General features: G+C 44.5%; 1 protein-coding gene across 1 annotated transcript; it reads left to right on the top strand.

Moving 5' to 3' along the window:
• The first annotated feature begins 2,641 nt into the window (after positions 1–2,641).
• Positions 2,642–22,531, top strand: LOC133107950 (myelin protein zero-like protein 2). Its single transcript, XM_061217291.1, has 5 exons — positions 2,642–3,151; positions 13,830–13,999; positions 15,310–15,520; positions 18,313–18,505; positions 20,406–22,531. Exons 1-5 carry the CDS (start codon positions 3,097–3,099, stop codon positions 20,569–20,571), a joined length of 795 nt encoding a protein of 264 aa, XP_061073275.1. The 5' UTR covers positions 2,642–3,096; the 3' UTR covers positions 20,572–22,531.
• Positions 22,532–25,685: the final 3,154 nt, after the last annotated feature.

The following is a 25,685-nucleotide window of genomic DNA, read 5'->3' as shown; positions in this document are numbered from 1 at the left end:
TTTCTAGGGAGTTCCTAACTTCTACGTCTGGCTCCTAGAAGTAACGCTCGGATGTCCTGAAAGATGGCGGACTTCGATCGATTTCCGGGTCAGGAACAAGGAAAGCGTAAAAGTGAAGAAAAAATAGTGATTGGAACAAGCCCATACTGAGACCTCTCCTAATTCCTTCTGAGCCGTCCTGCATCGACGACTCAGGCAGGACCCGGAGCTGAGACATACTGAAACTGCCTGAATGAAAGGCAAAAATACTCACGTACTTCAGTCATTTCAGGTTTGCATGCGCCCCCTTGTGAGTTCTTGATACCACACCAGGAGGGTTTACCTGCATCATATGATGGGAGGCAGCGCACAGATTTGATCAGTTTCCTACTAATTAATGTGTGGTTAAATTTAAGTACTGCCATTGCAGCTTGGCTGTTGCTAAAAAATTTATTGACTGTAATGTAATCAGCAGATTGCACATTGCAGTTGAGAGCTTAGCAAATAAAAATCAGCCTGTTTAAGAGTGTCTTCAGAAATAGTGAATTAACCTTTACCGGTGCTATGGTAATTGATGTGCATGAGTATGTAAATGTCCCAGTTTTATTTTATGCAAGCATTAATCAGGATTGAACTTTCCAGTTAGGTAACAACCTGCAATGTACATTCATGTTGTGACCTGCCCAAGGAACCCGGATGATCAGAGTTAAGTATAATGACTCTAAGCTCCGGATTTGTATCCTCAGATGTCTTGTTTGTCAGGGAAACTGATAAACAGAGGTTTTGGGAAGTAGGCGACATACCTAATTACATCCTAATTATTTTATCTTGGATAATTGTGGCAGTAATACATGAAACTATAACGGCAAAGCTGCCCCCCTGTGGTGAAACAAAAAAAAGGACACATGTGCCTACGTACTACGTCACCGATGTACAACTATTTATGTATGGATATACACTCACCAAGCACTTTATTAGGAACATTTTTACTTTATTACACCTACTTATTCATGTGATTATCTAATCAGCCAATTGTGTGGCAGCAGTGTAATGCATACAGTCATGTAGATGTGGATCAGGAGCTTCAGTTAATGTTCACATCAACCATCAGGATGGGGAAAAATGTGATCTAAGTGACTTTGACCATGAAATGATTGTTGGTACCAGTGAGATACTCATACCAGCAATGATTGTTGGTATGAGTATCTCACAGAAACTGCTGATCTCCTGTCATTTTCATGCACAACAGTCTCTAGAATTTGCAGAGAATGGTGTGAAAAACAAAAAAACATCCAGTGAACAGCAGTTCTGCAGGCAAAAAAGCGTTGTTAATGAGAGAGGTCAGAGGAGAATGGCCAGACTGGTCAAAGCTCACAGGAAGCTGACAGTAACACAAATAACTGCACATTACAACAGCGGTATCTAGAAGAGCATCTCTAAACACAGCATGTCAAACCTCTAAATAGGCTATAGCAGCAGAAGACTTAACAGAAAATATGTCTAATATAAATGCCTAATAAAGTGCTCACTAAGTCCATGCATATACATAAGTAGAATTATTAAATATAAAGTGCTATCAAAGAGAAGGTATTGTGGAATGCTAATAGTTACTGTAAAAGCATGAAAAACAAAGTGTTTTCACATTATGAAACTTCAACCTGTGGTAATATTTTAGAAAAACACAACAGTGTGATAACAAAAACATAGTACATTGAGATGAAGGGAACTGTATGTTTCAATTCCTCTGTGATTGACTGTGCCAAAAACTAACCATAAAAATGATACGCACATGTACAGAATTGTTCAGCAGCCAAAATTAGGGATCTTCAACTCTGGCTCTCAAATCCAAATCCAGCCCTGGTTTTCTTTTCTCCCAGGTAATTAGAGTTACTGATTGGCCAGACTGTCTTCACACCTGACTCCCAGATAAAGGTAGGGTGGAAAACTAGCAGTTATAGTCCCTTAAGGACCGTGAGTTGCTTATCCCTGGCCTACTTCATAATAAAAAGTAAAGTTGCTTGCCCTGCATTTTTATAGACCACCATACACCTAAATGGTTAGAGGAACCTGATTGCCCTGAACCACTCATAGTCTATTTAATTATTTATATGGCTTTAAGGACTTATTTCATATTTTAAATTGAGACTACTTTAAAATTGCATCTGCAGGTCATTCTGTTATAAAAGGCTGTCATTTTGTTGTGCGTTGTGAATAATTTCACTGTGTCGCCTACATGGACAGTGCTTTTTAACAGTGGTTCTCAAACATGGTTCTGTTGCAGCCAATCTCTTGCTTGTGGTTGTTTCAGGTTTTTATAAAATCTTAATACAAAACAAAAATACAAAATAAAAATCCCCTTAATTTCCCCTTAACAGAATGCAGGTTTGGCTCTTTGTTTGCCTTGTCTTCAAGTTCTTTGAGTTCTCCAAATGGTTTTGTTTTTGTGGCCAGGTGTCCACACTCGCCAATTAGGAGCTTAATGTTCTAATTTGATCTGTTAAAAATACATGTTTTTAAATCATCGTTTGAAATATAGCACAATGGGAATGTAGGACTTTTATTCTTAATGGCATGCATAACTATATCTGGCGTATTTAAAGATGATAAATTATCTCTCAAACCATGAAAAGCGTAATTAGAATATAAAATGTTGGGATTGCAGTTGTGAGTTTAAAGAAAACCAGCATACACGGGGGTCCCTCAGCACAGAGTTTGAGAACCATGTACTGCATAGCTATGCAGAAACAAGTCTCCGAGCACATCAGATCCCACAGCAATAGCCTACCACACTGAATGGCATGACATAGACTGACAAATAACAAGTTATACAGGTTCTCGGGCGGCCAAGGAGTTTAGCATTTAAGTGCAAAAAAGAGAAGGAAAGGTGTAATTGCTGTAACTCCGCCCGAATTCAGCTGCAAAGGGGGTTGGAATCCACTGTCAACTCATCGAGAGCGGAGCGCTCAAACCAGAGCTGCCGTGTAGAGTAGACTACTTTTACACCATCGCTGCGCTCTTGCTGCCCTGGTTTCAGCAACGGATTATTATTATTATTTTAACCTGTAGTACATTTCTGATTAGGACCGGACCGCTGGTCTCCGGACACCTCATCACCTGATGTGCCGACCACGGCTTCAGCTGTACGCGCTCCTGGCGGGACTCGTAGCATCAGGTGAGTGAGAACGCTAATGCTGAACTCTAAAAGGGAGTATAAACAAAGGGATTTGAGTTGAATAATAATACAATAACACTAATAATAATAAAATTACTACTACTACTACTAATAATAATAATAATAATAACAAGAAGAAGAAGAATACGCAGTAAATGCCCAGTGTTGTTTAAACTAACAAAGTAGGGACTATATGACGTCTTTAAGGGTTATTTTACAGTTGTTTTTTTTGTTGTTTACTGTGCAAATACAAGAGTAAGGAGACTCGTGGGTCTCTTGACGTGAGAACGAAGCACTGTTCGAGTTTAACATATTCGTTATCTTTCCAAGACCTACGAAACACCCTTAAAAGTTACTCGAGTGAGGAGGAAAGTCTGTAGGTAAGCCTGAAACTTTAGGATTTGTCCTGGAAAGAGCTCCACAAAATGAGCCCACTGAAGTGGAATGGAAAGTGGTCAATGTTTCCCAAGGGTTTTGGCAGTGCGTAGGCTACATTACAACACCAGTAATGCTTCAGCAGTATTTTTTCGCCACGAGCTCTTAATTGCTTTTCAACGTTTGTCGGTGTTGGGGTCAGCTGTATTGTCTTCGACGTTTATCCTACAACGTCTGTTTCCTGTCACATAAGTGTATCGAGTATATCCGCAGTTGCGTGCACCGTTGTCCGGTGTTTATTAAAAAATAATAGGGTAGCCACCTGTTCCCTATTATGAGCTGGGGCACGTCCATACACGTTAGCATGACATCAAAACGGTGCTTAATATGAATACTGGAGGAAGCGATGTTTACAGAATAAAACGCCCTATTGTTGGCCTTCCTAACTGACAAAATGGAATGATTAGATTAATTCTTTCAATATAGAAAACCAAACCAAATGAATGGCTGTTTTAATTTACCGATTTTTTGGTTATCAAGTACATGATGCTGCAACATATATGTGTGGTAAAGCTAAAAGCAGATTAGAGCACAGTTCTTTTTAAAAAACGTTTTACTGGCTATGAGCATTCATCCATCATTTAAATAAGAATTATGTTATGTGTTCAGAGGAGGTCAGGCAATAAGAGCAATTAATGCACAGATGTAGATGTTAGGTAGGGGACACCTCTCCAAAAATTCAGACAGGCAACTAATGTACCCGACTTGAAGGATGATAATTCCTGCTGCTTTTCTCAGCATTGTTCCAGCTACTTTGCCAGTATTCTTCTCCATCAACATTCTCCATCAACACGTGCACTATTCTGGCTTTATCGCAAAGAAAACAGACTGTGTTGATGAGAGGATGCCATTTGCCAGAATGTCCTCATGCCTGAAAGCATTGTAAGATGCAGGTGTTGTTGGAATCAAACCGTTTAATCAAAGTCCAGCCCCTGCCTGGGGAGTGATGCTGACAGATGACACATTTTATTCCCCCTAAATATTCCACAAAAGGTTCCCTCTTCCAGTTATCTTAATACAAATGACCAATACGTCAATTACTGACGTCTTGGACGGAAAATGCCAACGTAAGAGGTTACACCTGTAACGCACTGGCGGTGGAGCTTATTCTGGGTGTCAGAGGCACACCCAATTACTGATGGGTACACCCAAAATACAAAGGTCTCCTCCCCCCAAACAAAGTTGTCAATCACCGCACTCCACTAAACATGGAGTCTAGACAACCAGTCCATGATCAGTTTGCTTAACCCGTAATCCAAACCCCAAGGCTGATGCCATGTAGCTTAACCAGGCAGAGGCCTGCGTGCAAATTATTCTGGTACACCCATGATTGGAACTCGAACGTCTCTGTGGCTGTGACAACTGGGTGGGGAGGGTGTGCCATGTTGAAATGACTGCTAACTGCTGAAAGGAAGGCCTTCCACTTGGGACTCAAACCCACAGCCAAGTGTGTCGCATGTGTTGTGTCGAGGACCATCCCCAGGAACAAAGATATCCTGAAGTGAGGAAGAATTTTGGTCACATTGGCTACGTGCGCTTTTCATCCAGAAAACAGATCCACATACGTGTCTGTGACTCAGGGATATTTAATTACTCTTCGAAACTGAACGGTTTACCTACGGGAGGACTGCTGGGTGGCTTATCGTGTTCCGGATGTGTTCTCAAGCTTGGCTGGGCCCCGCAGTCCAGGATTGAATCCCAACTGTGCCGGTGCTGACTGAGTATGGCACTCCCGCAGGGCCACGCTTAATTAGCGGTAGGGAGATAATGAGGGAGACTCCCGTCAGCTGGGATCCACATAAAATTGCTTTCTAGCGACCCCTGCTGGTCAATCGGGTACCTGCAATCCTTACTAAAGCGTCTTCCTCCGACTCGTGTCTGTGTGAGCTTGGCTCGTGTGCTGTGGTGTGAAAAGCCACCACATGAGGGCTGGCTTGTCTTTGCTCACCACATAGGCTGTGGAGACTGCAGGGCAGTGGTACCCATTTGACATTCCAAATAGGGGAGAAAAAGGCTTATAGTTTATAGTATGAAACACTATTAACCTTTAAATAAAAAAAAAACACAAAATTCAGAATGTGTATGTGATATGTTAGACCAGAAATGCCTGAACAAATACTAGTAGACACAGCAAGTGGTCCTCGTGGTCTGATGAGGTCAATGATAATCAGGTCCTGTAGATAAAACAATGAAATATGATCCTCCAGTGCAGTTCTTACAGATGAGCTGCACTGTCAGTAAGGTACTGATGAATTCTTCTACAACCAAATCATGTGTTTTATTTCCCCATAGCATTGACATGAATGTGGCATTTCTGCATGCTGTCCACCTAGGGGACCTTCTACTCTGACTGATGTTAAAACCCTTTGAAGAGTCAGTGTAGGTTTTCTGAAATGGTCAGAGTTGTAGAACTCCACACCTTAATATTACACCTTAAACGGTTACGTGTGCTTTCTGTTGGTCTGAATAAGACCATTTAGATCTTTTGTTAGGCAGGCGGATGTTTTTATTTTTTATTTTTTTGTATTATTATTTTTTCTTCTTCTTTCTATAATCGCCAAACTCATAATGTCACTTAAAGAAGGAAGAGAGAAGTTTCTATTTGGCCTTTCGGCTCTTGCACAACGCAACAAGCGTCAACTTGTCTAGACAGCTTGGCCTGCCATCCTGCGGCAGAGGGACTAGGAAGTTCAGGCCTGGGGTGAACTCAACTCGTAATACAACTCACCCTATGTCTAAGTCGCTTGTGTTTGTCTGAGACAGGTCATTTTTTAATTCAACACTAACCCTCAAATTCCTAGGTTAGCATTCATCTCAGGTGTTGGCGATTACCGTGATTGTTGACTCAATCTGGCGATCTCTATCTGATTGTTGTCTCGTGTGTGCACGTGTGAGAGTAGAAAAGTGCCTGTGTTCTTGAGACGGCAAGCTGAGACACATGTTTGTATGTGTCAGTGTGCGATGGGGTAGACCGAAGGCTTCTGGTTTAGATTTCTTTGGAAAGAACTGGGACCTTTCCAGCCCATTGAATCACAGCTAATTTAAGAAACGTGAACTCTGAACAGTTCTTGGTAACAAATACTGTCCTGCGTATAAAAACAGAAGGCTCACTCCCTGTATATTATATAATAATGAGCTTGAATACATTTAAAAATGTGAATACGCAAAAATGACAAACTATTTTTAGACTTTATATAATATTATTCATATAATATATAATGCAGGCAATCAGGAGTTGGAGATTGCAGTACTTCTGCCCCTTAAAGTCATGACATTAAAACATTGGAAGGTTATCAGGTGTTTTGGAACAAAGCAATACTTCCTATTATCTGTGTAAGAAAAACATATCAACTGTGTGACACACACACACACAGTGCTGCTTAACTCTCTCCTTTGCTGTTGTGCGTATGCAGTTGACATTGAACTCAACTCGTAATACAACTCACCCTATGTCTAAGTCGCTTGTGTTTGTCTGAGACAGGTCATTTTTTAATTCAACACTAACCCTCAAATTCCTAGGTTAGCATTCATCTCAGGTGTTGGCGATTACCGTGATTGTTGACTCAATCTGGCGATCTCTATCTGATTGTTGTCTCGTGTATAATTGTTGTGTGAGGTGCGTGTGTGTGTGTATGTGTGTTAGAGGTGGGGGTGTGTATGAGAGAGGGAGATAAAGGGGTCTGTGTGTACATGTGTGTACATGTGTGTGTAACTGTGTAGGCGAGTTCCTCAGTTCCAGTAACACAAGACGAGGGAAACTGGATGAGGAATTTAACCTTGATGAAAAGCTGAATCCTTTGAGAAGGAAGCTTATCGCTGCTCAGAAGGGAAACACAAGCTCGGTACTACATCAGGGGGCTGGGGAGGGGGGGGGCTTTTCTCACAGCCCGTTAGCTTCGGCTCCCTAGTTCTGTTGATGTGGATTAGGCTGACATTCAGCAGTTCAGTTTAGCAACTCAGGGATGACGACAGTGCTATACTATAATTCATGCCGCAGTGTAAACTAAGCAGAGCTCTGATTGAGTACTCTTACTCCCAGTGCATAAGAAATGGTAGACATGTATACACACATTGCCAGTATTGCCTCGTGTCCTCTAAATTATTGTGCGCATGGTGGGTGTGGGGATATATTAACAGCTTGTAGGCAGCCAGGGGGCAGCCTGTAGCCTAGTGGTTTAGGTACATGACTGGGACCCAGAAGGTTGTTGGTTCAAGCCCCGGTGTAGCCATGATAAGATCCGCATAGTGGTTGGGCCCTTAACCCTGTTCAGCAGGGCCTGCATTGCTCCAGGGGGGATTGTAAACTGCTTAGTCTAATCAACTATAAGTCACTTTGGATAAATGCGTCAGCTAAATAACATTTATTTTATTTTATTTAAAACGCATTATCTCACTCTCTGACTCATACAGGCTATCATATATGCAAAATGAATGTGCCTGCAACCATTTACATACACACATGCATGCATGTGTGTGCACGTGTGAGAGTAGAAAAGTGCCTGTGTTCTTGAGACGGCAAGCTGAGACACATGTTTGTATGCGTCAGTGTGCGATGGGGTAGACAGAAGGCTTCTGGTTTAGATTTCTTTGGAAAGAACTGGGACCTTCCCAGCCCATTGAATCACAGCTAATTTAAGAAACGTGAACTCTGAACAGTTCTTGGTAACAAATACTTTCCTGCGTATAAAAACAGAAGGCTCACTCCCTGTATATTATATAATAATGAGCTTGAATACATTTAAAAATGTGAATACGCAAAAATGACAAACTATTTTTAGACTTTATATAATATTATTCATATAATATATAATGCAGGCAATCAGGAGTTGGAGATTGCAGTACTTCTGCCCCTTAAAATCATGACATTAAAACATTGGAAGGTTATCAGGTGTTTTGGAACAAAGCAATACTTTCTACTATCTGTGTAAGAAAAACATAACATAACACACACACACAGTGCTGCTTAACTCTCTCCTTTGCTGTTGTGCGTATGCAGTTGACATTGTTCAGGGACAGTGTTTTTGCGTAGAATTTCTTTTTTTGCTCCTGTGGGATTTGTTTGTCCAAAGCCTTGAAAGCGGGCTGGCTATCAGTGTGGTGCAGATGTGAGGACGCTGAAATGCTAACAGTCTGTCCACTCCGCTATTACACAGACCATTCTACAACAGTAACCTCAAACCAGGCCATTCTATCAGCCATTATGACATTTTTTTACATTTGAAACAGCATTTTATCATCAATCTCCTTCTTTCGATTGCATTTGGGGGTTCTTATAATCCAGGGGCTGCTTCCTTTCACTCTGCGGGTACACTAGTTGAGCTGTCCGTCACACAAAACCCCAGTGTTTTAATTGGACGAACCACCAGGCAGACCCTCCCATTTAAATGATATCATATCAGAATCCGCTTGAGCACATATCAGTGTAACTAATGCTAAAGACCTGAGGCTAGTCCGTAATAACCCATAATTTGTCTTTGGGTGCTGTGACCTGCTATAATGCACGTTGGAAATCAAAGGATGACACGCAAATAGGCTGACGAGAACACAAACAATCCCCAGTTATCAAGCAGCACTAATGTGTCTGGATCCACACAGTCCCAGTGCAGAAGATAGCATCACATCCCCAAAACTGGAGACGCTTCAAACAGATTTGCAGAAAATATTTAAATGATACATATGTGGCAAAATGAAAATGTTCTGTATGTGAACTATGCCAGTAAATGTAATTTCATACGTATAATTTTAGTTGTTGTTTCACAAATAATGTTATAGTGGGAGTGCTGATCCAGGATCAGGTTTCCCCTGTTCATATCCTAACCCTCTTTAGTCTGAGCAGAAAAGCTGAACTGATGCCAGAACAGTGCTCCTACTCTGGGACGCTTTTAGAAAGGGCCCAAGCTTTTATCTGACCCCGCACTGAGCTCCATACTTAAATCTGAGTTGTGAAACTAAGCATTCGGAGCACTCTTGACATTGTCTCACTCAGTTTAGTCTCCAGCAGAATTGTGTTAGAGAAAAAAAAAAAAAAAAAAAAGTTTAAACAGGAACGTGTCCTCCAAGGCTCCAGCCATTGTGAGTGGAACATTGCTGCCTCTTTTTGTTTTGTTTGAAAACAAATGTGCCAAATGTGGAATGGCATCCAGCTGCTGTCTCTCCCACTGCTGAGACGCTTCCCCCTCTGTGTCAACCTTGTGTTCCATTATCATTTTTGCCTGATGTGTCATTACACTGCAGTGCAAAATAAATGATATATGCCTTTGTGGAGTATACTTGGCAGATACCCTTGCACTTTTGGCTTTTCCTAGCATTCCATCTGAGTTCACTGTCCCTTCTCTTTCTCTTCTCCCTCGTCATGTCAACTGGCTGTTTTAGTACCAGTCCCAATGAGCTACTCAGTTTGTCACTTCACTGTGTCATCCGAGTGCCTACAGGGACCTCTGGAGTATAATGATTGAAATACAAGTTTAAATTCCAAGCTAAAATGAAACCAAAAATCTATATGGGCTAGAGGTCAAATTGGGTCCAGTTACAAGCTTTAAGGGCCCATTCATCCAGGTTCAGGTTCTGATGGTGCTGGCACAAAATGGCAGCCGCTGCATTCTGTTTCCTGATAGCTTGTGTTGCGCAAGGGCTGTGCTCCCTCATGCATACCGTAGCACTGGAAACCAAAAGGCCTGGCTCAAACAGTCTGGCCCCAACTGTCCACCACAGCCATTAGCTCTGATTGATATAGGTCTGATGGTATCTCCCTGATGGGTTTTTTATTAAAACAAGTTTGGCATTTCTTTTCCTCCCATTGGGGGTTTTCTTCAAAGCACACATCTATAAACAAAAACATCCAGACATCTCCTGAGGTTTTCACCACGCTCATTTACAAACACATTACAAGATGGATGATACAACTGCTTTAAATGACAGGCGGCCTTTTTCTATCTAGTATAGAATACGTGTCCTAAATCGGGTGGCAGGAAGCTCTTGGCTAGCTGATAAGGCAGACAGGTTCCTGGGGACTGAAGTAGCTGGAGACACAGTTTCCACTGTAATCAGAGACCTCGTGTTATATAAACCCCTGTTCTGTACATACATTTAAACATAGACATGTGTAGACTAGCCATGCACTAGTTTGAACCAATTTTTATCACATATTTTTTAATATATATATATATATATATATATATTTTTTTTTTTAGACTTCTACTGCTATATCCTATTCACTTAGGGTTATGATGCGTTGTGTGTTCGGAGATGTTGTTCTGCACACCCCTATTGTAATGTGTGGTTATTTGTGTCACCTTCCTGTCAGCTTTGACCAGTCTGGCCATTCTCCTCTGACGTCTCATTAAAAAGGTGTTTCTGTGTGCAGAACTGCTGCTGACTGGATTTCTTTTTTGTTTTTTGCACCATTCTTGGCAAACTCTAGAGCAGGGGTCACCAACATGGTGCCCGCAGGCACCAGGTCGCCCCCAAGGACCACATGAGTCGCCCGCAGGCCTGTTCTAAAAATAGCACAACTCACTAGTGAGCTGCATCTAAAATTTAATTTTATTCTGTTGCTATTTTTTTTTTATCACACTTGCATTTATATAGATTTAAAAATGACAATATTTTAAAAATATGTTTATTATACATGAAGTTTAGATAAGTTTAGGTGAACTCTGACCTATTCTAGCCCAAAGGTCAGTATTGTGCGCGTGACAAAACAAACTGGTAGCCCTTAGTATGACTCAGTACCCATGAAGTAGCTCTCAGTTTCAAAAAGGTTGGTGACCCCTGCTCTAGAGACTGCTGTGTGCGTGAAAATACCAGGAGATCTCAGGTTTCTCAGATTCCCAAACCACCCTGTCTGCCACCAACAATCATTCCATGGTCAAAGTCACTTTTTTTCCACATTCTGATGGTTGATGTGAACATTAATGTAACATTAACTGAAGCTCCTGACCCTTAGCATGTACGAGTGGGGAGACTGACAAGTGTTCATATATATATTGTAGGGGAAGATTCAATTTGAAGGTAATGTAAATTTTCTGAAAGGCGTGCCTGCTATGGTGTATCCAAATGTCTAATATCAGTAGTAACACAGGTGGCAGGCGTTTGCATAGGGAGGGGTCTGCTCGCTGACATGGTGTCTGCGATAAAATCATGGCCCTAAGGTAGCACTGATGTGCTCTGGGAACCAGTGTTCGCTGGAATCTGGCTGTTTCCCTCCATTCTTCATGCACCAACGCTGTATTGTATTAAGATCCAGCTGAGATTACTTCACTCCAAATAAATAGCAACATAGTGCTGTAATACGTGCCCAACAATGGTACTTTTTATTAGCAGACGCCTGGTTTTGATTGATTTATTTCATTGCACTGGCTCTGTGACCAGTGTCCTTCCCATCAGTTTTACCCATGTAGCACCTACCCACTTACATTTTAGAATTTTGGAAATAGACTCCAAAGATTGAAGCAGCAGTCCATTCAATAGATTGACAATATTTGTTTCGTATTTGTATTTGAAGGTTTTGCTTGTCCTATTTTTACAGCACTTTTCTTAGTATGTTTCAGTGCTGTAAATGTGTTTCCTTAATAAGGTTGAGTATATCCAATAAGTGGTGTGATTGAATATCCTCATCCTTTTGCAAAATTCAATAGCATGTCTGCAAATATTTTGTATGAATACTCTCATGTTTTGTATAAAGTACATCTTCAATGTATTTCAAGTTTGTTTCTTTCACTGTGAAAACTTCAGTGTGCGCACACAGATGTCCTGACAGGACTCACGGTAATCTGTACAGTACAGTAGCAAACTATCCTTTCCATGGAAAGACCTTTGTCAGAGCAAAAAGGAAAGTGATTAGCCCAGAAGCCCAGTGAATTTAAACGCAGGAGTCATGGAAAGAGTGCCTGTTCGGGACCACGCTCGCTCAGTTCCCCGGGGGCCTGCTCAAACAATGCCTCTGCGGACGGTTTAAAATCACTTTCATCGCCCCCCATCCCCCCTAGCCCTGACGTAATGTTGTTTTTGCAGAGCAAGCAGGAACTCTGTGCCCTGATTAAGTATCTCTTCCTCTTATTCACCTTTGAGATTATGTTTTGCGGAAATCGGCCATCTTTTATCAAACGTCAAACCGGCTGCTGTGCTCCTGGGTCTGGAGAACCCATTCACGTCTCGCCCTGATTACGAGCAGGGAAGGGCTTTCAGACTTTATGGGAAGACATTGGCACAGGCGGTAAGAGCAGTTGCCTGGCAGTCGGAGGGTTGCCGGTTCGATCCCACCCTGGGTTTGTCGAAGTGTCCCTGAGCAAGACACCTAACCCCTAAATGCTCCTGACAAGATGGTTGGTGCCTTGCATGGCAGTCAATCGCCGTGTATGAATGGGTGAATAAGAAGCATCAGTTGTACAGCGCTTTGGATAAAGGCGCTATATAAATGCCAGCCAATTAACTGCCTGTTGAAATCAAGTCTGCCGCTATGACTTTAAGGAATTCAATGAATAGAATGTGGATATTATTGTCTTGTTTTTGTCCAGAACTGGTTGTTCCTGGACAAAACTTGTTTCACCTTCAGCTCCTTCTCCATCATCTGAATGAAAAGCAGTGGACCCCAGGGGACGTGTCTGATCGCGCTCGTTGAGAAGCGTGCCAGAGACATACCTGGCAGTGCAGTTTATAATCAAGCAGTGTTTCCACACTTACCTGCTGTGTACCACCAGCTCAATTAACGTTCAATTCCTTCCCTGGTACCATTCCTACAAATAATCAGTCAGCCTGTATTTACACCTGGAAAGGACGCATGGAGGGACAAGCAATCTCTTTTACAAGTGTGCCGAATTTCAATTAAAACCTAATACAGTCAACGAATATGTAGAGAACAATAACAAAACGATTCATTACGCGTTACCCTGGAGTGTCAGAGCTGCTGTGCGTGTTGAGTCTCTGTGAGTATATCTGTGTTCAGGTGTTGAGTCTCTGAGTGTACCTGTCTTCATGTGTTGAGTCTCTGTTAATATACCTGTGTTCCCCCAGAGCTGCACTCTGTGCGTGTTGAGTCTCTGCGTGTACCTGTTTTCATGTGTTGAGTCTCTGTGAGTGTACCTGTGTTTGTGTTGTCTCTGTGAGTGTACCTGTGTTTGTGTTGTCTCTGTGAGTGTACCTGTGTTTGTGTGTTGTCTCTGTGAGTGTACCTGTGTTCGTGTGTTGAGTCTCTGAAGGTGTTGAGTCACTGAGTGAACCTGTGAGTGTACCCGTGTTCCTCCAGGAGTGCTGCAGGTTGGAGGGATCAAGATCTACACGTCGGGCGAGGTGGAGGCGGTGAACGGAACCAACATCCGGCTGAAATGCACCTTCAGCTCCAGCGCCACCATCCGGGCTTCCTCCGTGTATGTGGCCTGGAACTTCCGTCCCCTGAACCCCGGGCGTGAGGAGTCGGTGAGGAGCAGGGGCCCCGTGGCCTGGGGGGGTGCGGTGGGGGCACCATGGGCAGATAAACTAAATGTTTTGAATGAGTTGGCTTCCTGTTGTGTCACGCTGAACCGAAAACTGCCGTCGGTTTTGCGCTTTATCTTTGAACTCCCTAAATTTCCCCTAGAGTGTGTCGTTTCTGTAAACAGTTTCCGGACAGGGACGTGAATAGTGTTCCCTAGAACACTCATTGCACTGATCTGATCAGAGTTGATTGTGTGATTAACAAAGGAATGTGAGGAATTTCCAGAAGAAGGAAACTGCCAGAGACACAAAGCTTAGGGGTTCCACAGGTGTGCTTATGCTCTCAGAAAAAAAAAAAAAAGAAAAGTTGTTTGGATTGACTCGATAGAGGAACCCATTTTAGTTTTTTTATGGAGCACTATGATAGGCAGGAAGGGTGTCACCACTTCCAGATTTAACAATTTTGCCTGATTGGGATCCTCTACGGAGACACTGAGGAGCATTTTCAAACCCTTTCTTCCTAGAGTGCACCACAGAACTGTGCCCCATGGCTCCTGTTAAATCGGGCACACACCAGCACACACCAGCACACACTCACCTTGACTGGGAGTCATCCGGGATGGTGCGAAATTGGCCAATGTTACCCAGAGAGGGATTGGTGTTGTTGCCTGGTTATCCCTTTGCCTCATTGGTGTTGCTCCGTAGAAATGCCTCTGGTTAGTTAGCTGGGGAGCTCCGTGGGGCAGTAGGTGTGGCAGCTCAGCGTTGAAAGGCACCGGTTTGGACTCACCCTCATGATTCCATCAAAGCTGTTGCGCTGGTGGCATCAGCCTACGCCCGCATTTGAGCATTCCGCATGGGGAAATCAAATGTCTTTTGTTTTTTTTAAAAAGCCTGTTTAACTTGTCCGCCCCCCTCGGGAATGTTGACACTGACTTTCACCCAAGCATCCAAAACTGGGCATTGTTTTTGAGGCAAATTTCCTGGCCCTGTTCCTCATTAGTTACTCTGTTACAATGTACTGTAAGTGAATGGTAACAATACAGTAAAAATAGTCATTGTTTTTTTTCCCACAGGAAAATGTAGTTGCAGCTTGGGGTTTTTTTTTCTTCATCTAATGTCTCTCTGTGTGATGATTTAAGTTATTGTGTTATTAGGACAATATTATAACGCTTGATAATGGCAGCAAAATAGTGACATACATGAATGGCTCTGTGTTCCTCTATGCATATGTACCCCAAATAATAACAAGAACCTGTTTGCATTACTTGCATTCCATTTACATTCTTTTCCGCTTTTTCGATCCCCCCCAGGTGTTTTTCTATCAAGACAGGCCCTACCCTCCCGTAGACGGGCGTTTCCGAAAGAAGGTGACCTGGTCGGGGGACATCATGGGTGGGGACGCCTCCATCTTGTTGCACGAGGTGAAGTTCACCTACAACGGCACGTACAGCTGCCAGGTGAAGAACCCGCCCGACGTCCACGGCTCCGCCGGCGAGGTCAAGCTGAGCGTCGTCGCTACAGGTCAGTGTGAGGAACCCCACATACCGCACACGCGGATACCTCACACACGGACGCGTCACTGTTAGAGCTGGCAGAACCCCACATACCTCACACACAGATACCTCACACACGGACGCATCACTGTTGGAGCTGGCAGAACCACACATACCTCACACACAGACACGTCACTGTTAGAGCTGGCAGAACCCCACATACCTCACACACAGATACCTCACACACAGACGCATCACTGTTAGAGCTGGCAGAACCACACATACCTCACACACAGATACCTCACACACGGACGCATCACTGTTGGAGCTGGCAGAACCACACATACCTCACACACAGATACCTCACACACAGACGCATCACTGTTAGAGCTGGCAGAACCCCACATACCCCACACACAGACGCATCACTGTTAGAGCTGGCAGAACCCCACATACCTCACACACAGACGCATCACTGTTAGAGCTGGCAGAACCCCACATACCTCACACACAGACGCATCACTGTTAGAGCTGGCAGAACCCCACATACCTCACACACAGACGCGTCACTGTTAGAGCTGGCAGAACCCCACATACCTCACACACAGACGCATCACTGTTAGAGCTGGCAGAACCCCACATACCGCACACACAGACGCATCACTGTTAGAGCTGGCAGAACCCCACATACCTCACACACAGACGCATCACTGTTAGAGCTGGCAGAACCACACATACCGCACACACAGATACCTCACACACGGACGCATCACTGTTGGAGCTGGCAGAACCACACATACCTCACACACAGACACGTCACTGTTAGAGCTGGCAGAACCCCTCATACCGCACACACAGATACCTCACACACAGATGCATCACTGTTAGAGCTGGCAGAACCCCTCATACCGCACACACAGATACCTCACACACGGACGCATCACTGTTGGAGCTGGCAGAACCACACATACCTCACACACAGATACCTCACACACAGACGCATCACTGTTGGAGCTGGCAGAACCCCACATACCCCACACACAGACGCATCACTGTTAGAGCTGGCAGAACCCCACATACCGCACACACAGACGCATCACTGTTAGAGCTGGCAGAACCCCACATACCTCACACACAGACGCATCACTGTTAGAGCTGGCAGAACCCCACATACCTCACACACAGACGCGTCACTGTTAGAGCTGGCAGAACCCCACATACCTCACACACAGACGCATCACTGTTAGAGCTGGCAGAACCACACATACCCCACACACAGACGCATCACTGTTAGAGCTGGCAGAACCACACATACCTCACACATGGACGCATCACTGTTGGAGCTGGCAGAACCCCACATACCGCACACACAGGCGCATCACTGTTAGAGCTGGCAGAACCCCACATACCCCACACACAGACGCATCACTGTTAGAGCTGGCAGAACCCCACATACCGCACACACAGACGCATCACTGTTAGAGCTGGCAGAACCCCACATACCGCACACACAGACGCATCACTGTTAGAGCTGGCAGTGGTGGACACCAGCGGCTTCAGGTCAAGGGAGCACACCTCCAGTCATGGAGGCCTGCGTTGTTTTCATGATCTATTTCCAATCAGCAGCCAGTGTAGGCCTTGGAGACCAGGGCTGTGGCCAATCAGTGACGTAATCGCGGAAATACACAAAACACCAGGGCACTAGCCCTCCAGGACTGAAGTTGCCACTAAACTTCAGGTCTCCTCAACAGTTCTGAAGACCACATTTTTGATTTGTGCTAGAGAGTGAGGGAGCCATCACTGACACGTTTACTTAACCTCTGAGCAGAAACTGCTGTGCACTTGCCTTCGGGTTATGGTGGTACTGACAAGACGGGCAGGGATCGATCCTTTGTGACTTTTTTGTTTTTGTGCTAACATAACACCATACCAGCTCTGGGTGTTATAATGGAGAAAAATATATAGACATGATGCTCAGGCCATTCCATTCATTTACGCTCCCTCCTCCTCTCCCGGGGATCAATCCGTTATGAGTGCGTTTTGCTATAGTTCCATTACATTGCATTCACTGAGCAGATGCTTTTATCGAGAGTGACAAACGATGCAGGGGACCATAAGTGCATCGTCCTAAACGACAGGAGCAACAGTGGCTGACAACATTCCCAGACCAGGACGTGTGTGTGCTGTGTCACTCTGGCACTAAATTCAATTAAACTAAGCTAACGCTAATGCTAATCTAGTCCTCTCACTCTGTAAATGGAGCTGCTTGCAGGGGGCGATAACTTAACAGCAATACACAGTCGTGAAGAATGAAGCCTCTGTTGACCAACACACAGCCTTTAGGGCAAACATATGCCCCAACGACCTTGCCTGTCCCCTCCACCCCCCCGCCTGACATTTCCCTCCTCCTCCACCCCTCCGCCCTCCTCTCCCTCCTCCTCCACCCCCCTGCCTGACGCAGTTTTCCCTCTCTCCTCTCCCTCCTCCTCCACCCTCCCACCTGACGCACATTTCCCTCTCTCCTCTCCCTCCTCCTCCTCTCCCTCCTCCACCCCTCCGCCCTCCTCTCCATCCTCCTCCACCCCCCCGCCTGACGTAGGTTTCCCTCTCTCCTCTCCCTCCTCCTCCTCCTCCTCTCCCTCCTCCACCCCCCCGCCCTCCTCTCCATCCTCCACCCCCCCCCGCCTGACGCACGTTTCCCTCTCTCCTCTCCCTCCTCCTCCACCCCCCCCGCCCTCCTCTCCATCCTCCTCCACCCCCCCCGCCTGACGCACGTTTCCCTCTCTCCTCTCCCTCCTCCTCCTCTCCCTCCTCCTCCAGCCTCGTACTCGGAGATCGCCATCCTGGCGGGCGCCGTGGCGGGGGCCATCGGGGTGATGCTGCTGGTGCTTGGCTGCGTGTTCTGCATGAAGCGCTGCCGGCGGGGCCCGCACCAGAGCCGGGGCCCGTGGGACCGGGACCGGGAGTCCTGCGAGGGAGAGGAGAGAGGAAAGAGGAAAGACCCCACTCTGTGGTGAGAGAGACAGAGCGACAGACGGAGAGGGGGTGACAGAATGATGGAGGGGAGGGGGCACAGCACCTGACCTCGCTGGGTGGTGTCAGGAGCTCTCTTCCCCAGCATTCTGTCTCCTCTCTGCCGCTCTCTTACGCGCTCTTTCCGGCTCCCCGCTGGGCAGTCGTGCTCCCGCAGCTGGACTGAGCCTAAATCACAGTCCCCGAGACTCGGAATTCATAGCCACTTGTATCTCGCATAGCATAAAGTCCTCATCTGTCAATGGAAAGTGCCTTTCTTACATTGCTGTGAACTCGATCAGTATTATCCTCTGGATGTTAAGCAACATAAATTACATGTTGAATGTTGAATTTGAGGTTTATTTTTCTTTATTTGATGAAGGATATGAATTCAGTGCTCAAAGTCACGGTCCTGGTGTTAGCAACACCAGGACCTTGACCGTTTTCATTAAAGATCCTGTGCAGTCACTTTTCTGTCATTCAAAGTGCATATTAAGCAATAAGACCAAGACATGCTTACTTAAAAAAAAATTATATATATATATATATATATATATATATATATATATATTCCTGGCCCTGTTGCTATATATATGTATATATATATATATAACAGGAAAGTAATAACATTTCCTTTTGGTGTAAAGTACATCATTTCTGAACTTGATGGCTATTCCCCTGAAGTTAACTTCTGATTGGCAGGCTGTGAAAGCTGACGTCTGGTTGGCTAAAATGGATGTTATTTAAGCAAGAAACATGATCTCCAATTAACCATTAGCAAAGCCTCACATAGTGGGCAAGGTAAACTTTTTCTTTTAGGACAAAAAACTTATCAATTGAATGAAGTAGGCTTAATATCATAGTATCATTGTGCTTCCTTTGGGTCTTTATGCTTAATATAACTATTATTTTGATTGCACAGCATTTTTAACCCAATCTTTCAGTGTTATTTGTATATCTGTCTCCCTGTCCCAACACACTACTGGTTCGCTGTCTCACAAACCTAAGCACTTCATATAATCTCTCATACATGTATTGCACTTAATACTTATTATTGTCACTCAGGACTCCGGGTCTGTAATCAGGTCAACTGTAATGGTTACCTCAGGATGCAGACCATCAAAATGAATACAGTAGTAACTTTTATAAACTTAAAAAGCATTATTCGTATTTTCGCATGAACAATGCTTAAAGGTTATTATCTGAAGTTACTTTGTGGAGGATACCGGTGTGTGTGGGACAGAGAGGTCTGTATGTCTGGGTTTTTTTGCTCTTGTTCTGATGGGTTTTCAGCTCTCTCTGCTGCCTCTGGTGCTTCCTTACAACCCCCTGGCGACAGTGAAGCAGGAACAAAATGGCGACCGATCTTGACACAACTCAAAATTTTATTCCCCTTACATTCTGGGAAAATTTCGCTAAAACAACCCAAAAAAAGTACACGTTGGAAATGGCACGGTCCCTGGCTTTGCTCCACTGCAGTCTCATTCGGTGTGCTGGTGGAGGTCGTGCTGGGGGTGTCCGAACCCCCCTCCGTCATCTGTTTCAATCGCCTGATTGCCACTGCGTGACTCTGACAGCTGTCTGTTGTTGGTGTGTGTCTGTGCGTCTGTGTGCGTCTGTGTGCATCCGTATGCGTGTCTGTATGTATGTATGTGTGTGTGTGTGTGTGTGTGTGTGTGCGTGCGTGCGTGCGCATGTGTGTCTGTATGTGCGTCTGTGTGTGTGCGTCTGTCTGTATTTGCGTGTGTGCGTGTGTGTGTGTGTGTGTGTGTGTGTGTGCGCGCGTGTGTGCGTCTGTCTGTATTTGCCTGTGTGTGTGTGTGTGTGTGTGCGTGTGTGTGTGTGTGTCTGTATTTGCATGTGTGTGTGTGCGTGTGTGTGTGCGTGTGTGCGTGTCTCAGCACTCCTGCGGAAGCTGTGCACCTGTACATGCAGTGTGACCTGGTGATAGAGATTGACAGCTCTGACGGGGAGATGTCAGAGGAAAGCTCGGATGACCCCAGTGCCTCAGAGGAGGAGGAAGACGACAGCTCGGATGGTGAAGATGACGATGACGATGACGACTGACCCCAGAACTCCGCCATCGGGAGGGAGGAACGTCGTCCTGGCAGCTGCAGAGGGGAGAGGCAGGAGAGGGGACCTACTCCAAGTCTTTGGCTGAGGGCCCTTTCGGTGATGGGCAAAATCTGTGGGCAGGCTCTGAACTTAAAAAAAAAAAAAAACGTATTGGTGTGAAAGCTGTTGACATGCAAACGTCGGCGTGCAAAAACCACTGATAATGATACGAGGGTCTGTTTTTTCTACTTGTTCTTCTCCGGTTTCTTTAGCGCTGCCCTACTGCCTCGCCCAAAATGCTGCAAGTTGTGGCTCACCCAACGTGAGAAATACTGACTCCTACATAACAGGAGGGGCACTGCAATTAATATTCTGCATCAGTGGCCCGTGCGACTAGCCCTAACAAGCCTACCGTAGGGCCTGGAGCCACGTTGAGGATATAAACACGCACTCTGGTGTCATATTTAAGGGAGTGAAATACTGCACTGTGTATAGACTCAAATGAGCCATTCAATGAGCCAGTCATCAACAAGAATCCTCCCACTCCTCCTTCACCCATAAGTCAGACGGGTAGAATCTTCCAGAAGAGCTGGCCGGCCCCCTAAAAGAAGAATGTTGTTTTTGTGTGGGGGGGAAAACCTGCTCAGATGAGAGAAGTAAAAGTGTGAAAGTCAGGCACCGGCCTTGGATGCGGTTGAGCACGCAGTTCGTGTTTGAGACGCAGTACAGTAAGCTTGTTGGTTGGAGTTACTCAAAGGAGTCTGCCGTTTGGAGTGTAAGGATATTTCTAGCCACTGCCTGGCTTGTACAAAGGCCACCCTTGGGCGAGTCACCTGGGGCTTGCCCAAGGCCTTGACCGCTCAAGTCTCAAGTGTACTGGAGTGAATTTCTGTGCAGGAACTGAACCTACATGTTACTTTTATACATTTATAAGTGATAAATCACTTCTGTTTACAGTCAAGGAAAAACACCTCAGATGGAGATGGAGCAGAAGCTGCTTCAAGTAGGTGACAAAACAAAAGGACAGTTACACTAAGAACCAGACAATCTGCAGTGACAAGGGCGGACTTGATTTGCAACGTTTTCAGCCAAGTGAGGCTTAAAACCAAGATACCTCTGCCCTTAAGAATAGTGTTATTTAAATAGTCATCAAGATTTAAGAGTCGACGACACTGCCAGACATGCCAGACCTACAACAAATCCAATCACTGCTAGTCACCAAAATGGATGCCCTCCAGAAGCCCTTCTACTGAAGGCGGATGTGGTGGGGGGGGGAATGTTGCTGCCATTCTTACTGTAAATGAGGAACTGCGGGAGAACTGCGTCAGTATTGTGGAAGTGCTGCCACTTTGGCACCGGAATGCTTGTGCGTTAACCATTAGAGCCACACCTTGCATGATTACTGGCAGACGACGCCTACGCGGTGAACAATGCCGCGGCTATGCGGAGGCTGTGCAGAATGTGCGCTTTCCTAAATGACGGAGAACGTAAGGCGAGATCGGCTCCACGGGGGTTCCATTTCTCCCCACAACCCGTGCACTGGAAACCACGCGGGGTCCAGTTCGTACTGCGTTCACTGCGATCATGGACTGGGTAGCACGTTTTCACAGCGCCGCATTGGCATCATGCTGCGGGGTCTGCTGCGAGATGCGCAGCGATGACCGCCGTTCTATTCAAGGTCGCTTTGCCTTGTGCTGAATTGTTCAAAAAGAGTGGCAGTCAGATCTGAAAACCCTGAAATGAAACGATGTCTTTTATTCTTGCGGTGCAACTAGAGGCACCCCAGGAACATTATACTATTATTATAATGACATTTTAAATGTTAAGATTGTACAATGAAGATACTTTTATTTTGTAAGATTTAAATTTGTATTTTTTGTTGCTCATTTCATTTGTCTATTGCAGTGTTTAACACTCGCGATGAATTCAAAGAAAATGCTTTTATAATTAAAAGAAAACCGATTGCTTTCCATTTTCACTTCCACTGGAGTTTTGTTTTCTTTCAAGTATTTTTATTTTGATTGTATAATTATAAAATTATTCAAAGAAATGTTCTGAGTCTCATCAAACAACAGACTAATTATTAGTCTTTAGCATGAACATTTTCATGCATACTAAACATTGTATTTGCTCTCTAAATGTATTTATGAATTCAAGAAGGATTTATTGACATGATGTATTTGAATTTATCACATGAATATTTGAATATATCACAAACTTTACACCCAGAAACAAACGCATCAGAATACAAAATGACACACACAGATACACACACACCCACACAGACAGACTCACACAGACACACAGACTCACAACACAAACAAAATCTCTCTCTCCCTCCCCCTCCTTACTCAACAAAACAGATTAAAGTCTAACCCAGAGTTTTTGCTTTTCAAGTAAATTATTGACAGAACAGTGCAGTGAAAAAGGAACCGGAGAAGCAAGGAAATGCTATCTTGGGACTGGGTGCACCCGTTGCTTAAGAATGCGAGCACTGTACAAAACTGCCTTCTCGTCTACACGCCCTGGAGCTCCACCCTGCAGCCTGAACACACACTTCTTTTGGTCTCCTCTGAGGTTTCATTACTCATATCACGTAAAATCCTCTCACTAAAGACAGGAAGTTGGAAAATGTGCAGGGAGTTTGTCTGATATGAAAGGGAGTTATCTTACAAGAGACCGTACTTAAAAGATTAATGTCAGGTTTGATTTGGAGCGATTGTTAATGTGTGGGTTTTGGAACAATAAATCTGAAAAATTTATCTCAAATGTTCCATGTTGTCGTGGCACTTCAGTTTAAACGGATACATGTCTACAAATATGTAGATTATCACGGTTTGGTTATCAGATAAGATGAGTCCAAGGAAAACATAAGGGAAAAGTTAGGGCTCATTCCAATCGATTATTCTTCTCCACTTTTTTTCCTTTCATTGCTCATGACCTGGAAATCGATCGAGGTCCGCCATCTTTAAGGGCATTCTATTCCCCTTCAATGTTCCGTCTGTGAGCTAGAAGTAGAAGTTAAGAACTTCCGTTCTTTCTTTTGAGCAAGAAAACGTCAGCAATTCCTTTACAGAAGTATTTATTCGGAAAGCCTGACGTGTAGATCCACCTCTCCCCATCTGCCACGTGTGTAGCTGACGTGGCTTCGAACTTACGTTTGAAGGAGCTAGGGCATTCCATTTGCCTAATTAACTTTTTCTCGATTTCCCTGTTTTTACATATTTTTTTCTTTAATCTTTTCCCAGCCGCTCCCGATTGGTGAAGCCTGGGGCAAGAAAATGAGAAAAGAAAAAGGGAAAAAGAGCAGAAAAATAAGGGATTGGAATGAGCCCCGACTCATCATTCTTCTGTTTCTCCATCTCTATCCATCTCCCTCTCTTTCTCACTAGCACACCTCCCACACCCCCTCACATCACTGCAATGGAATATTCCATACCTTTTGGATCAGCAGTGATGTCACAAAAGTACTAATGAGCTCACTCGGTACGCTGGCTGCTATTGGTTTAGCAGTTGCCTTGCCACTGGGTCAGCCCCTTTTCAAGCAGCCCGGGCACCTCCCGGTGATTACGACATCTATAAATGGAGGGGAAAACATTTGCTGGCAGCTGGAGACGGCAAAATAAACAAAAAGCATTGCCGAAACCGCCGAGTGCTGCGGGCGTATACCGGCGTGCTCATAGAGCGGACCCAAGCTAGGCATGGCAGGTATGTAACACACACGAGGAACAAAACACAAAGGAACCAACACTTGGGACAGAAGAGAACCGCAGTGCAGCACCCAGGACGGATATAGATGAGACGGCGCCTCCTTGTGGTTACAGTTAATCTGCACACACAGTCAGGAACTGACAGGGTTAAATGACTCCCTGCTCAGACACACAGGTGGTTACCATTGCCTGAGGAGATGTTCCCAGGGTGTCTTATCTTTACGAAAAGAGGCCAAGTATAAACTGAAAGTTGCTACACTTGTGTTGGGGCAACACATTGTAGGCTATATAAACAACACGCATACGTACCCAGAGCTGAACATTGTGCAGGGGTTGGCCTAGTCTAAACAACAAACTGAAGGACATAACACATTTTTTTTTTTTTCATGAATCACTATGAGCTGGAGCTCATTTGCTGCCACACCATTGTGCTTTTGAAACTTCCTTTTAATCCATTATTTTGTAATCTAAAGATGTTGCTTCCTGTTGCTAAATGGAAGGTGGCACTTTGCCTGTTTATTCTCCAGGAGAAGGAGGAACTGCCTTTTTTTCCCCCCAGTGTCCATTGACGAAAGCATGCTATTGTGTGAAACAGAGCTCCATTTGTCTATGAGCTTCACAGCTGACAGACAAAGCACAGCAATCTCTTGGCCCAGTTACCTGACCAGGCTTGGAAGAAACTTCAATGCCAGCTGCCCCAGTACCTACATTCTGTGTCCTTTGAAAAGCACACATGCCAAGATTTTTTACATTTTCTATTCAAAGTTTTGATCTTTGTGCCAAAGCTTAGGCTAATAATACCTTTAGAAGAACACATAATGCGTTTAGGCCTACTCTCAATGTTCATTATTTCTGAAATGCCATTTGAATACGGAGGCACAGAAACTTCAAAAAGGTTGCTTGTGGAAGTCCTATAATGTACTGTGTCAGGGGAAACCAAAGCAAGAAAAATAAATACATTACTCTAATTAGAGATAATTATTCAAAGATCTCGGACCATGCACTCAAATTACAAGTGTGTCTGAGACTGGGAGCCAAAAAAGGGGATAAATGAAAAAGAGGGAACAGGATAAGTGAGGAATAAAAAAAAGCCTCTGCTTCACTGTCCTCCTTTTCTTCCCAAATTGAGAGCTAGTTTCTCAGACATGGAGTAAGCCTAGTCCTAGACTAAAGAAGGAGATCTTCATTATTTTGGTTTCTTTTAGTCTAGGACTAGGCTTAATCATTGTCTGGGAAACCGGCCTAAGTTAACTTTCATTATACTGTCACTGTGTGTGTGCGCGCTACAGCAAAAGCCTCGGCATTGGGACGAAACTGAAAATCTGAAAATAAAACCGTAAAAGCAATTAATCAAGCGACAAAGGCAATAGCGTGAGACTGCCGAGCTCTCTTCCCACTTCCTGAAACACCTGTCTG

The sequence above is a fragment of the Conger conger genome, chromosome 13, assembly GCF_963514075.1.
Source record: "Conger conger chromosome 13, fConCon1.1, whole genome shotgun sequence".
Lineage (NCBI taxonomy): Eukaryota > Metazoa > Chordata > Actinopteri > Anguilliformes > Congridae > Conger > Conger conger.
The sequence above is the reverse complement of the archived record's forward strand: the minus strand, read 5'-3'. Positions and strand labels throughout refer to the sequence as shown.